The sequence below is a fragment of the Diceros bicornis genome, chromosome 21, assembly GCF_020826845.1.
Source record: "Diceros bicornis minor isolate mBicDic1 chromosome 21, mDicBic1.mat.cur, whole genome shotgun sequence".
NCBI classification, from domain to species: domain Eukaryota; kingdom Metazoa; phylum Chordata; class Mammalia; order Perissodactyla; family Rhinocerotidae; genus Diceros; species Diceros bicornis.
The window spans coordinates 46,791,563-46,807,773 of NC_080760.1; the positions used below are offsets into that span (position 1 = coordinate 46,791,563).

At 36.1% G+C, this 16,211-nt stretch overlaps 1 protein-coding gene across 9 annotated transcripts in view; it reads left to right on the plus strand.

The window, feature by feature from the left end:
* PHF20L1 (PHD finger protein 20 like 1) overlaps positions 1-16,211 on the plus strand; it is a 73,964-nt gene that overhangs the window by 44,129 nt on the left and 13,624 nt on the right. For 8 of the 9 annotated variants that reach the window (XM_058564956.1, XM_058564955.1, XM_058564957.1 and 5 more), the window contains 3 exons: positions 3,272-3,328; positions 4,529-4,636; positions 14,677-14,841. In XM_058564956.1, the coding sequence (XP_058420939.1) occupies positions 3,272-3,328; positions 4,529-4,636; positions 14,677-14,841 (330 nt within the window). The remainder of the gene's footprint in view (positions 1-3,271; positions 3,329-4,528; positions 4,637-14,676; positions 14,842-16,211) is intronic. The other variant, XM_058564963.1, reaches the window with a different exon arrangement.

The following is a 16,211-nucleotide window of genomic DNA, read 5'->3' on the forward strand; positions in this document are numbered from 1 at the left end:
GTATCCATTGTGGAAATTATTTTTAGATATGCATTCAAAAATAATTGTATTTTTTAAAAATATATATATACTCTGATAATAGTAACAAGACAGAAAGATAGACCAATATAAGTAGGTATATAATAACTAAGAGTTATGTCAGTCAGATTATATATCCTAAAATGTCAAAGTAGTGATTGTGCATGGAAATCCTTGATTCAGATGATTTTGCTTCTAATCAGAGTATTAGCTAGTCTTTTTTAAGAATTTCTAGCATATTTGTGGAGATAGGCTAATTCCCATTGAGGCATGGTTCCTATTGTTTCTCATAATGGTTACAATATACTGGGATAGAGGGAGGGCACAGTATTCTTTTCCTTTTTAAGTATTAGAAATAACTGTTTGATAAAGTCAAAGTAGTAAGACAGTTTTCAGAAGTGAAAGGTGGAGTGGAGTTTAGATTTGTAATATGATGAATTTATAGATTTGTTGAAGAGTGAGGGTCATCTGAGTATGGTGTTGGCAGCAACTTTAATTACTTAAATCAAGGAAATGCATGGTTTTAAATGTTAATTACCAAAAGTCTGTTTGTTAGAGAGTTGAACAGTTGTAGTATTTGAATGCAGGGTGGGGGGGGATTCTAATTTATTTCTATTACCCCTTTTAATTTTTTATTTTGTGAGCAAAGTAATGGAATTCAGGTCATATTCTAATTGGCCACCTTTTGATTAAAACCTTGTGAGCCTGTCTGACTTGCACTGAAATTCTCAGTGGTCTGCATGCTTTTCTCTCAACGTATTTGTTGCCTCTTTGTTATACTCTCTCAACTTTTTTGCAGTATTTGTTGGACTTCTGTCTGCTCCCCAAGTTGTCTTCCATCTAGAGTCAGAGTACCAGGTGTTTTGTTTTTGTTGTTGTTCTTTTTTTTAATGTACGTTTGTTTGGTTGGCTGGTTTCCATCTTAACTATAAAAGTGAATTTTGTTACTATTGAATTTTACAACTTCTATAGTAAGCATTATTTGCCAGAACTTGTGTCAAAGACATTTTCTGAGGTATTTTTGTCAAAATGAAGCTCTTGGAGTATTTAGAATGATGAAGATGTTAGTTATTAACTGTGAAATAGTTTACCAGACTTACATTTTTGTATTTCTGTGGAAGAGATATATGCATACTGCTGAGTTTAGCAGTCATGGTAAAAGATTGATGAGATGATGCAAATTATCCAATTATTATATACACCTGTTCTTAACAGGGTAAAATTTGCTTTTAACTGTTTTTCCATTAGAGATAATGAGCTTACTTAATCTTTCCACCCGGCATTATGACTAAAGTTAAGAATACTATCATTGTCCACATTACCAAAAAAAGTCATTGGTACCCTTGTAAAAATGGATGGGTTTGTTTTCATTTTATTATCAGAATGCATTATCTAACAGAGCCAACCAGTTTTAGGTAAGGAGAGAGCCTTAGTTCTGTTACTGTTAGTTTTGTTACTATCTGGGAATGTTAACTAGTTTTCTTATTAATCTACTGAATGTGTGTATAACAAATACTGAATTACTCTAACCTCTTTAAGAAGTTATGTGTTCAGTGTATGGAAGGGTGAGCCAGTGGCAATCACAGAAGCTCTGACTTGTGGACTTGCTTGTGCCCGGCATTGTGCTACCACTGTAAATAGATGAGTTTTAGTCTAACATCTTACATAAGCTTTACCTTTACTTTTTAAAAACCTTTTTGTTTTAAAGTGTTTTTCAGTTTTTTTCCAGAATTGTACAAAACAAAACAAAACAACAACCAGAGACTCTGTAATCTACTTCCACCCCCACACCAAATGTTCACGGCTTGTGAAGAGCCTGGGGTTTCCATGGAGTCTCAGGGATAGCCTCTTTTTTAGCCAGAAGAAGCAGATATGTAGCGTACTGGAAGGGGCTTGAGAAACCACTCTACATTATTGGGTTTTAAATTGCGTGCAGGCAAGCCCAGTTCAGAGATCTACCTCTCTTACTTTAAATAGCTCCATTTGGAACTTAGTTATTAGAGCTGTACTTCAAGTTGAATGATATTTTCATATTTTTATTATGTTTAAATTACATGAAGTATTTGTAATAAGATGAATAAAATCAAAATAAAATCAAAAGCTTTTTTGATACCGTATTGGAGTGATTTAAAAATGAAAGAACTTGTAAATGGTGATATTAAAGAATAATTTAATAGACTGAAATTGTGTTTTAAATGCACGATAGTATTTTTCTTAGATTAACTCTAGACACAAATAAGATATTAGCATTGGGAATGGTTGAATATTAGTTGAGAAGCTTATTTAAATGTATCTGTGTCAGCTATACAGTTATTGGGGTGCACTATTGGTTTAAGAATGTATTTTGGGCTATTAGATATTAATACCTAAATGTCATCAAGGTTGACTTGTTTATATGTAAATGAGCCTTTGTATTTTACATTTAGATAAAGACCAAAAATCATTTGTAAAATAATTCTATCTTGGCTTTTATCATTACCTAACAACACATTCATGACGGAGTTCAAAGGTACAAGTTTGTTTTAGGTAACAGAGGTTAAATATTAGTTTAAAATTTTATACAGATTGTTGAAAACCCATATACTTTAATATGAAGTTTAATATTTTGTTTGGATGACCTGAATAGCATTCATGTCATAACTTTCACAGAAGTGGAAACGTTACATGGACCTATCACTCCGGTGCATTTCATCATCTTCTGGATTGCCAAAGGCGAAGAAGCCCGAGTAGATCTTTACTAATTGCCTAGTACATTTATCTTAACATTTTTTAATGTTTAGAACCACATTTATGCTATTTCTGGAAATGATGTAGTCTCAAATTATAATCCCACCACAAAGGAAAAGGTGAAAAAAAGCTCTTATTGTTTATCAGACACGAGTCTAAGCATTTTACATATCTTGACTCATATAATCCTGATAGAAACATGAGGTAGATACTTTTATTCCGATTTGGCAGATAAGAAAACTGAAGCCCAGAGAGATTAAATGATTTATTCAAGGCCATATAGCTAATAAATCTGGAACCAGGATTTTAATCTGGGTAGTCTGGAGGAACAAAAATCATACTTAATCAATTTTTTGAAGTAAGAAATCCTGTTTCTTTGTTACTAGTTGGGGCAATAAAATAATGTAAACCTTTAGGGGAAGAAGAGTCTTATGTAGAGTTTTGTGAGCAATTGTAATTTAAAACATTGTCGCATACTTTTAACCCTTTCTGATTAAGCTTACATGTTTTTCCCCTAAACCTGCAGGAATATCGAAAACAGAAAAAAAAGTGAAATTGGAAGAAAAAAGCTCAACAGCATTTGGTATGAACAGAAAGTAATCTTTAAGCAAAAGACTATAGATGGCTTGACAGTGGGAGGACGTAGTCTGTCCTCACTTTACCTGTTAGTGCTCCTTAGGTGTAAGTCATCATCTGTTTTAGTATTTATTAGTGTTACTCAGCTCCAGATATGTGATTTCTTAATACATATCCTGTGGTATTATGTGTATTTTTTGTCAAGGGAGTCTAAGACTTTCTGTGAGAACTTTGTGTTTCTGAATATCTTTAAAATGGCTATTTAAAAATAAGCTGCCATTTAATATTGTTAAGACTTAGAGATGGATGATAAATTAGTCATTTTTTTCCAGACTTTCTTCTTCAACCTACCTTATAAAAAAGTTACTAAGTTTTCTGCTATTTTTTCTATTTTCTGTGCTGTAATACTAAAAGTTTTGGAATAATGGATCTTGGGTATTCAATAGTCTTGAATATTCTACAGATTAGCTTACTGGAGCTTGGGTCACTGAAAGTTGGTTAAATATGGTTGATAAAAAAAAATTGTAGGCTAAACCATTCTGAGTGGAACAGTAGTTGAATATATGTGATGAATTAATTTTAAATAAAATATTCTAGCATACTGCTTTAACATCCATTTATTTTCTTTAAAGTACATGTGATTGGGAAAAAGGAATGTTTTTTTGGTGAAAAATCAGTTTAATAAGATAATTGTTTTTCCTTGTGTTCTTAGCCTTCACTTTGTACACACTGGACGTATTGAAAGACTGAAGGAATTATTTATGGATTGATTTAATTTTTTTACTGTTCCAAAGAAAAAGTTCAAGTTTTTTTGTTTTTGTTTTTTAATCTTCTAATATATTTTCTCACTAAATTATATATGGAAATGCTGTCTCCTCAGTCATCTTTAAATTATGGAGTTTACTTCTTTCCACATCAGGAAACTGAGTTATATTACTCATTTAAAGATTTTAACTGCTGTCGGTGTTAACTTGAAGGTGTCAGGAGTTGGGATTTCTCAACACTGCTAATGAAGATCCCCTCTTATAGTCCAGTAAACTAATCAGGAGTTCCAGAATCATGACAGGAACAGTTTAATTGAATCCATCCACTCTGGGCAGGTGACTGGAATAGCTGATTAAAAGCATAAATGCTGCTTTTAGGTTAACCACAAAGGAACAACTCAGGATCAGTTATGATTACTAACTTACTCCCTTTTGTCATTTAGGTAAGAGAAAAGAAAAGGATAAGGAAAGAAAAGAGAAGAGAGACAAAGATCACTACAAACCAAAACAGAAGAAGAAGAAGAAAAAGAAAAAGAAATCTAAGCAGCATGGTAAGTATGCTAAAATGGTGATTCTCATTTTTTAAAATTCTAAGATTCTTGCAACTTTTTTCTTTTAACAAAAGGGAGGTATGACAAGATCCCTATGTTGTTAAGAACTGAGAAGTTTTTGTAGCTTTCCTTTGTCTTGCTAATTTTGAAAATATGCAACTCCGTTTTACTAAGGTCTGTAAATTAATCCTTTCAACTGATTAGAGACTTTCGTTTCCAGAGTTGTGGTGGACCAGGTACCCTGACCGAGCACCGTTCAGTGGACTGAAGAACTTATTCTCAATCTAAAATTTTATAGCTCCTTGAATTAGCTTTCAAAAATGAGGGTGAAATAAAGATGTTTTTAGAAAAACTTGAAAAAAACGAAATGATTTTTCTATCAATAGCCTATCTCTAAAAATTATCCTAATCCTGTACTTGAAGGCAGAAAGAAAGTGATGACAAAAGAAAGGTTTGAGATGCCAGAAGAAATGATGAGCAAAGAAAGTGTAAATATGTGCATAAACCTAAACATTGATTATATAAATCAATTTGAACTTTGGGGAAAAATAAAACTAAATGATATAAAACAAAAATGTGGAACAATAGTAGCTTGTAAATTGAGAGGGGCATACCTGTATTTTAGTGTTTTTAAAGTCTTGTACTGTTTTGGAAGAGTAAATGAAATTTATTGCTTTTAGACTCTGAGTAGTGAAATCTGTATTTTGTAATTTCTAACATGAATACTGAAAGAATAGAAGCATAGGGTATAATTTCCAAAGTACAGGAGAAAAAAATCTGATGGAAAAACTGTACAAAAGAAGGCAATAAAAAGAGAAAAACATAGAAAAGAAGAAAAATACAAATTACAAAATAAGATAGTAGAAATAAATGTAAATGTATCAGTAATTATACCTATATGAGAGAGATTATCATAGTAGTTTTTAAAAATCTAGTTATAGGTTATTTTCAAGAGACAAATACAAATATAAGGATGGAGAAGACAGAGCAATGTTGAGAATAAAAATATGGAAAAAATATGGTGAACAAATGCTAACCAAAAGGAAAGTTGGAGTAGCTATATTTATATCAGATAAAATAGTCATTACAGTAAAAATCATCCCTAAAGATAGGACGTTACCATATAATCATAAAGGTTTGATTCACTTTATATCTTCCTAGATATAAAATTTCGTTCTTAACAATTAATAAATTTATCTTTCTTAGTAATTAATAAATTAACAGAACTCAAAAGTATATTCTGAAGGGATAAGAAGATGGCAGCAGCCCAGTCGATGTAATAGACCTGTCCAGGACACTGAGCTCAGCCGCTGCACAATAGACCGTTTTCTTGAACAGACACCAGCATTTATTCAAACTGACCACGGCATGCAGCTGTAAGCAAATCTCAACACATTTTAAAGATTAGTGTAATACAGACCATGGTTTCTGACTATAATATAGTTAACTAAAATCAGGATTAAAAAGATAAATAGAAAAACCCCATATGTTTAAAAATCAAGCAACACATTTTTAAATAATTCATGGATCAAAGAATAGTACCAAAGGGAAAGTAAATAAAATGCTAAGAACCTGAAAGATGATGAAAATATTCTACATCACAACTTGAGAATGTAGTTGAATGGCACTTAGAAGAATATATATTGCCATACATGTTTGTATTAGAAAAGAACACTGAGAATCAGCTAAGCCTCTAGCTTAAGAAGTTAGAAAAGAACATGTCCAAAAAAAGTAGAAGTAAATAATAAACATATGAGTGGAAATTAATGAACTAAAAAAAAAAATGCTAGGAAGAAATTTAAAAATGCCAAAATTAATTCTTTGTAAAAAACTAATAAAATCAGCAAACCTCTGGAAAGACCGATTAAGAAAAAAAAACACAAAATGCACATTTGTTTATTTAAACAATATTAGGAATAAAGGGAACGTAACTACAGATGCTTTAGACATAAAAAGAAGATAACGTAAACAACTTTATGCAATGACCTTTAAAGGTGAGATGAAGGTATGGACAGTTGCCAGAAACCAAACTCACTTAAGGAGATTAAAAACCTGAATAGTCATTAAAACAAATTTAATCAGTATTTTAAAATCTTCCCACAAAGATAAAGCCCTGGTCCAAAAAGTTTTGCTCCCAACTTCTACCAAACATTAAAGGAGCAGATTATTCCAAACTTAACGTAAATTATTTCAAAATTTAGAAAAAGAGGGAACACTCCTATAGTGGGGTGAATAGTTTCCCCCCGAAATATATGTCCACCTCCTAACCCCTGTACATGTGAATGTGACTGAGTTTGGATACAGGATCATTGCCGCTGTGATTAAGAATGAGACCGTCTGGGATTGAGGGTGGACCCTGAAGGCAATGGCTGGTCTCATGAGAGAGTGGAGGGGAGATTTGAGATACCCGGGGAGAAGGCCCTGTGCAGACACAGGCAAGGTTGAAGTGATGCAGCCCCAAACCAAGGGGCCACCAGAAGCTGCGAGGGGCAAGGAAAGATTTGCTCTTAAAGCCTCCAGAGGGTGATGCCTCTGTCCACACCTTAGTTTGGACTTCTGGCCTTCAGAACTGGGAGAAAATACGTTTCTGTTGTTTTAATCCACCGAATTTGTTGGGGGCAGCCCTAGGAAATGAATACAACTCCAAATTCATTTTAGATGATTCAATAACTTTCCTTTCAAAATCAGAAGAGAACAATATGGCAAAGGACAATCGCAGGCTCTTTTCATTTGTGGACATAGATGCAAAACCCATAAGCATATGTTATGGAATTAAATCCAGTAATGTGTAAGAAAATATGACCACATAGGATTGGCATGCAAAGTTGGTTTGACATTAGAAAATCATTAAATTCACCACAGTAACAGGTGAAGGAGAGCAAACATTACTATCTCTATAAATGTGGAAAAACCATTTGATACATCCATGTGTACTTACATTTAAAAAAACAACTATGAATATGTGATTATAAAACCTTAGAAACGTTAAAGGCCTAAATAAATGGGAGGAAATTCATGTTCATGGGTTAGTAGATCAGTATTGAAAAGTCGTCATTTCACGCTAAGTAAGTCTATAGATTCAATACTAATTCTGAAACTTAGTATGGAAGAGTAAAGAGCCAAAAATAATACAGTCATTCTTGAAGAAGAATAAGGTGAAGAATTACTATTCAGCTATAGTTATTAAGGCATCAAGATATTTTGGAAGAATAGACATATTAAGACAAGATAATCCAAAGCAGATCTATACATATTTCAAAACTTGGTTTATACAAAGCTGGTATCTTAGATTAGTGGGTAAAGGATGTACTTTTCAGTAAATGGTATTAGAACAATTTATAATCCATATAGGAAAGAAAAATGAAATTGGACTTCTACTTTACACCATACACAAAAATCCATTCCAGGTTGATTAAAGACTAACTGTGTGAAAGACAAAACTAGAAAACTTTGAATGACAATATAGGAAAACATCTTTATGATCTTTGGGCAGGGAAGGATTTCTAAACAAAAAGTGCTAACCCTAAGGGAAAAGGTAGAAAATTTGACTAGACTGCAATTAAGAACTTTGGTTCATCAAAAACGTTATAAAGAGAGTGAAAACACAACCAAATCATAAGAAGATACTTGCAACTCATATGTCTGACAAAGGATTGGTATTCAGAATATATCTCAAACTCCTACAAATCAAAAACAAAAATGAAGATAACCTGATATGAAGATGGGCAAGATTTTAACAGGTACTTTGCAGAAGCAGAAACCTTAAGATGATAAGATGAATACATAATATGATGCTCAATCTTTGAGAACTGGGTAAATGCAATTTTAAAAACCTAGTGAAATATATTTCATACCTGCCATAAAGGCAAAAATTAGGAGGTGGGTAATATTAGAGGTTGCCGAGGAGATGGAGACAACTATACAGCTACTGTGGAAAGCAGTCGGGCATCAGCGAGTGAAGGTGGAGACCTAAAATTCCTAACTAAACTCACGTGATACATCAGGAGGCAGATAGAAGAAAGTTCAGAGCAGCGCTGGAATCAGCCCAGATGTCCATCAGAAGTCACATATCCATTCAGTGGAATCCATGTCACTGTGTAAATAAATGAATTACATCCACAGGAATCTCAGGAATAAAATGATAAGCTAAAAATCGAAGCAACGAAGAAAACATGTAGGGGCCGGCCCGGTGGCGCAAGCGGTTAAGTGCGCGTGCTCCGCTGCTGCGGCAGCCTGGGGTTCGCCGGTCCAGATCCCAGGCGCGCACTGATGCACCACTTGGCAAGCCATGCTGTGGTGGCGTCCCATGAAAAGTGGAGGAAGATGGGCACGATGTTAGCGCGGGGCCAGTCTTCCTCAGCAAAAAAAAAAGAGGATGATTGGCAGATGTTAGCACAGGGCTGATCTTCCTGACACACACAAAAAAAGAAAACATGTAATATGATTTCATTTATGTAAATATCAAGAAGTTGTAATCCTGAACAGTGTATTCTTTAGAAATTCAACTGTATAGAGTAAAAGTGTAAAGAAAAGCAAGAGAAGGATGAACAAAAACTCAGGATACCGGTCACCTCGGAGGTGGGGAAGGGAATTTATCACTTCGCTTCAGAAATGATAATAGTATTCTTTTAGACTGCATGATGGGTACTTAAGTATTTTGTGGTATTGATATGCTTTATGTCGTACCCATTTTTTTTTTCATATTCATTAAACACTTAAAAAAGCCAGTTTTAAAAAATATAAAGCCAACTGAGTAATTTCATCGTTAGTAATCATTGTTGGTAAATTCTTCAGATTTTAGCTCTGTCTATAGGCCAAAAATAACATCTAATTTTTCCACAGGGTGTGATGTTTTTACATTCTCTAACTCTAAAGCTGCCAGAGTAAATTTTAATGTAGATGTAGGATCAAAATGGGATTGAAAAGCTTGAAACCACTTTCCAGAGGGTGTCTTGAACATTTCCAGGCACTGTTGTGTCTGTGTTGCCCTTCACTCCTCTCCCCCAACCCCACCCTTTCACATAGAGTTCCGCGGAGTCCAAACTAGAGAGAACCTAAAGTCAGGACACTCTGGAGCTCTATAAACAGAAACCATTAACCACGAGTTCATTTATTAGGGAATACCCTCCCGTGATGACGTATCATAAAGCAGATACGAGAAGCTTCAGACTGCAGGGAGAACTGCCAGATGCACTCCCAGCTGACCAGAGGCTGAGGGGATTTGGCTGGCTTGGGTGTTCTGGGGACACGCCATGATGTCAGGGCAGGACTGGCCAGCTATTTAAGTCCTCTTACACGGCACCAGCAAACAGGTCTGTTCCAGTACTTAGTAGCAGGTGCAGAATCTTATATGCTAAAATACCTGTGGAAGTGGGGAAAAGGTAACAGGGAGGGGCTGATAAAGAACAAAATAAGAAGTGGGCCACACTTGGTAGCAAAGTGAGGTATAGACAGAATTTATGAGAATGCAGGAACTGGTAACTTGAAAGAAAAGAGGGTGATAAGGATTAATAAGACTTAGAGAAAAAATTGCGAAGAAAACTTGCATCTCAGAATTGTGATCCGCCGTTAACTGCGATAACCTTATTTATAAAGAGCCATTAAAAAATAATCCTTAAAATGTTATATATTTTTATTTTTTAATTAAGAGAAAAGAACTTTGTATCTTTGTTTACATTTAAAAATCAGACCTATAAATGAAAAGCTTAACTTTGTAAATAGAGTCCTAGTAATCACTAAAGACGCTCGGAAGCATTGCTCCTCCTGCATAGCAGGTGCTGAGTCGGGTAATCACCAGCATCTTTGCAATTAATTATTACATTTGAGGAGAATGTATTCTGGGCCATTTACATTCATCTTAGAAGTGACACTTCCTCAGATGATTAAATTAGAAGAGTGGTCTTTAAGCTAGAAAAAAGGGGTTTTAAATAATTTTAAAATTTTAAAGATATCTTAATTTTAAAGAATTCACATTATTACTACATGAGGTTCTTAATATATTATGTATTTTAGTCTACAATTACTACCCTCAGGGAGTTTAAAAATTCTTTCTTTTATTCACCACTCAATGTTATTTCGCATATCCTGCTGGTGCTTATTATGTTCTAAATACTATCTTATATATACTAGTTTATTTAATCCTCACATTAACCATTTACAGTGGGGCCTGTTGTCTCCATTTTACAGTTAACTAAAACAGAGATAAAGTGATGAAAAGCAGATTGAAACCCAGTTAATCTGGCTTCAGAGTCTTAATTTTAACTTTAACCATCATGCTGTGTTGTTAATCGTATCTCCTGTACCTTAAAGATTGTTTATTAGGCTGTGTATTCTTCCTTCCAGCAAGTCTTTACTTGTCTTTGTTGGCATACTAAGTTCTTATGGTTGTCTGTTATTTTAAATGAAGTTATGAAAATAAGTAGTTTACCTAAATAGTTCTTTATAATTATTCCATACAATAGTGGGTTGACGTATGTTTTGATTACCAGAATTAGTTTACAAGATATAAAACAAACATTTTGTTCAGTCTATGTGTATAAGAAATTGCCATGTTGGGATTTATTTAAGAGTGACATCTTTGCCAGTTTTTAGCTTTGTTACTTTGAGCAAGTCGCTTCATCTCGGTCTTTCATGTGTCTGTAAATATGAGAAAACTGAAGGCATACAGAGATGTACAAAAAAACTAGAGTGAGAAATGAGAAGAAAATCCAAAGCATTATATAGTAAAAACAAAGATTTCCTCCCAGGGGCCTGTAAGTATATAAGTATATAGTCAGAGTGATAAGAAGCATGCATAAATATCTACCAGCAAGGTATGATATGTTATGTGTGGGAGAATGGTACCAAATAAATTCTCTTTAGAGTTTAGAGAAGCCGGAGGGATCAAGGAAGGGGCTTTATGGAGAATATTACCTTTGCCCTAACTGCTGAAACACAGCAGTAGATATTTATTTGTAATAGCCAGAGGGGATTGGAGTGGGGATACAGGTGGGGGTTAGAATGCTAAGAAATTTTGTTCAGTTGGTAATATAACAGAGAGATTTAATGTGAGCCTTATTTTATTTTTAACACCAAATTGGGATTTCTACCATGATTTTTACAGTCAGACCCTACTTCTGCTTTTACCGAGAGGGCAGTATAACCTGTAGTCGATAAAAGGGCAGCTTTGAAAGCTGAATATGTGGGTTCAAATCCCGATCACAACGCTTAGAGCTGGGTGACTTTTGGCCATTTATTTAAATTCTGTAAGCCTTAGTCTCCTCACTTCTAAAATGGTAATGTTAGTGTCTACTATGAGGATTTATTGTTAGGATTCAATAAGGTAATCATTGTAAAGTACCTAACACAGTACCTAGCTAGCATGTAATAAATGCCGTTTCTGTGCCTGGGCCTGAATAACATGGCATTGGACAAACTATGCAGTTACTGTGAGGCCACGAGAGGCAGGATAGCACAGTGCTACTCAAAGATTGCTCTGTGGTGTAACAGCATCAGCATCATCTGGGAGGATCTCCACTCCTCACCTACTGTGGGGTGAGGCCTAGGAATCTGTTTTAACAAGCTGTCCAGTTTGTGTACACATTAAATGTTGAAATCCACTGATAACGGTTTTTGGTTCAGAGCAAGGCTTCTGTAGTCTGGCTGTCGGGGTTCAAATGCTGGCTTTGCCCTTGATAGCTATGTTTTCTTGGGCAATTGACCTAACCTTTCCTGCCTTTGTTCTTTCGTTTGTAAAATGGCACTAGCAGTTGTAGCTCCCTTACTGGATGGTTGTGAGGATTAAAAGAGTTAATACACATAAAGCACTTAGAATTATGTTTGGTACATGGAGAGCCCTCAATAAATGTGGGCTATGCTGTAGTATTTATGATGACCACTGTATTAGTTTCCCATTACTGCTGTCAAAATTACTACATATCAGTGACTTAAAACAACACAAATTTGTCATCTTAAAGTTCTGAAGGTCTGAAGTGGAAAATGGGTCTCACTGGACTAAAATCGAGATATTAGCACGGCTGCATTCCTTTCTGTAGGCTCGATGGGAGAATCCATTTTCTTGCCTTTCCCAGCTTCCAGAGGCTGCTGCGTCTTGGCTTGTGTCCCCCTCCCATCTTCAAAGCCAGCAATGGCCACCCAAGTCTTTCTCACTTCACGTCACTCTGACACTGATTCTTCTGCCACCGTCTTTCACTTCTAGAGACCCTTGTGATTACGTTGGGCCCACCCAGATGCTCCAGGATAATCTCCTTATTTTAAGGTCACCTTTGTAGCAACCTTAATTCCCCTTGCCATGTCACCTAAAATATTCACAAGTTCCGGGGATTAGGACGTGGACATCTTTGGGGACCATTATTCTGCTTACCACAACCGCCAACTTCAAATGGATGCTCAGTACGCACCAGCATTGGTACTACTCTTCTCTTGTGAACTTGCTTTCCCACTCTACCTTTCCTCAACTTTTCCCACTCTTCTCCACCTCTTATTTATTCCCGGACCTACCTCAGTTGACATCCTTTGCCTCACACTCAGTTGAGGAAATAGCAGCCACGAGGTGAGAGTTTGCTCATCTTCTATCCGCCACATCTACAAACTTACTTGAATATATCCATCTTTTCCTCCTTTGCCTCTACTAAAATGGAGGGAACATCCGTCTCTCTAAAAATCCTGTTTTTTCTTGTTTTATAAAAAACAACACACCACATGTGTGTGGTGATGGATTGTAATTAGTCTTTGGGTGGTGAACATGATGTAATCTGTGCAGAAATAGCAGTATAGTGATGTACACATGAAATTTATATAATGTTATAAACCAGTGTTACAGCAATAGAAAAAAACTGATTTAAGCAAAGGAAAAAAAAATCCTGGCATTTCTCACCCCTCAGCACACATTTTTAGATTTATATAGATGATGTTTAGGATCTTCCATCTGTAAAACGCCCTCCTCTGAACCCACATTCCTCCTCTGGTTTCTCCACCTCCCGATTACTCTTCAGCCCCATCTCAGAACCCCCCTTTTGTTACCTAGTTGAAGCAGAAACCTGGAAATCGCCCTTGATGACGTCATCTCAGCCCTCCACCTCCAGTCTGCAGATCACTACATCTACCTCTGAGTCTTCACTTCAGCTGCCATCATCCCAGTCCAGGCCGCCAGCATCTCTGGCCTGGACTACTGCTGTAGCCTCTGAGCTGTGTCCTCACTTGTTGTGTCTCCCTGCACTCTTCCCTCCATTCCACAGCTAGAGTGATCTTTGTAAAAGGGGAATCGAGCTTGTCACATCCTGCTCCCCTTACAAACTTTGAATGACTTTTTGTTGTGTTTAGGATAAAACTTAAAAACAAAAAAATCTCTAATCTGATCTGGCTCCTATCACTCGAACCTCATTCTTATCTCTTTCATTTACTGTGCTGCAGCCACAGTCTTAGCGTCTGTCAAGTGTGCCAGATACTCTTCTGTTTCAGAGCCTTCCCAGGCACCTAGAATCATACCCTCTCCTGTCTTTCCTTCCCCTCACCGCACCTCTCCATCTGTATGGCTTATTCCAAGCTGAGGAAGATAGAACTTTGATTTCTTTCAGGACCAGTTAATTTCATTCAGAGTCTTTTTGCTGAAAAATTTATTGATGAAATTATCACTATAATAATTGACATGCTAGACATCATGAGAACCTCTTTACAAATTGCAAAACAAAGGTTAATTTCCATCTTAGACATCTTACTGCAGACATAGCTGTGATTATAATGGAGAGAAAATGTAGAACTAGTCCTTTTTCACTTCTGGACTACTTAACACGAGTTTACTGGTAGCAGTTAGAACACGATACTCCCTGATATGTATATACTGCCTGGAGTTTATTTCCCAGGTGTTCTTGCCAAACCCAATTTATCAAAACATAATGATCTAGCTGTTCATGGATGAGAAGAGAAAGTGGTGGCATGATTATTTTATGTATCATAAAACATGACTTTCTCATTATTTTATAGTGACTCTTCTTGATTACCTGACACTTTATTAATATTTCTTTATGTATCTTATGTTGCAGACTATTCAGACTATGAAGACAGTTCCCTAGAATTTTTGGAAAGGTGCTCTTCTCCACTAACTCGATCTTCTGGGAGTTCTCTGGCTCTGCGAAGCATGTTTACGGAGAAAAATACAACATATCAGTATCCAAGGGCAATTCTGTCAGTTGATCTTAGTGGTGAAAGTATGTGTAACCATGTAATGCTTAAAACAAGTCTTAAGATTCTTAAATGTGGAACTGAGAATAAAACATACGTTATTGAGAGCCTATCTGAGCAGGGCGCACAATTTAAAAAATTATTCCATAAACTAATATGAAAATCTCAACATTAGAAATTTGAGCTACTTTTTAATTTATATGAAGTAAAATTGGCTTTTATACTTAATTGTAGGACAGATGGTACGGAAACTATTAGTGTCTACCTTATACTGGTCGTCTTTAGGTGTTTTAACATATATTTTCATATTCACTACCAACTTATGAAGTAGATATTGTTATCCACATTACAATGATAAACAAGCAGAGGCTTATAGGTTAAGTAACTTTTTGAGCTCATATTAGAATTAAAAGTCAATCAAAGCCTATCTTAACTCCAAAGTTTTTTTACCACATATTTATCATAGACTTAAAAATGTGCTTTGATCATAGATGCATCTGTAACCGAAGGTGTGGGAATGTGGCCACATCAGTGATTTGAATACACTCAGGTGTAAGGCACCCTCTCATATAGACAGAAGGCCGTGTCAGGTTGGGAAAGGAGCCCTGGAGTAGGAGTCTGTTAGGTGTTCCTGCAAGTCCAGTCCTGACAGTGGGAAGTGTGGAGGACTCGTGCCTTCCAGTCTAAGCACTGGGAGGAGAGACTCCCAACTCTGGACGTTGATGGCAGTGGCTTCCGACGAGAGCTCTAGCACAGTAGGAACCCGGGTTAAGGAATGAAGAATGAGGGATGGGGTCTTCATCTTATGTAAAGGATATGCCAGGGATACCTATGGGTGAGCTCACTTTCTGTCTTTCCCTTTCTTCTTGAGTGCCCCACGTGGTAGCTAATAGGTTATGTGTTTCCTTTTGCATTGTTACTACCTGTTCTCTTCCAGGCCTAACTCCTCTCTAGCTCACTACAGAGAAAAGCATATTCTTCCCTTTACCCTAAGAAAAGCACACAGCACCTTTGAGATACTTAATTAAAAAAAATTGGGGGAAGGGATGATTAGGAAAAAGTCCCCCCTCCTTTTCCCAAAAATACAATTGCCCTTTTCCCATTTGGGCTGGTGGTTCTTAACCCCAGGTGTACATTATAATCGCTACTGTGAGGCTTTTAAAGTAATCCGATACCAGGTCCTGCAGCAGAGCACAATTAGATTTCTGGGAGGGTGGATCCTGGCAAGATAGCACTTCTGAGGGATTCTGTGGGGCAGAGCAGCAGGGGTTGAAAATCACGTAAGAACACCCAAACTGTGGGCCATCAAGGCCTGAAAACTGTCTCTATGCAGAGTGATGAGAATGGGAGATTATATCTGGGCTAGCAGTGTTGCCGGCACTAGGATACTTGAGAG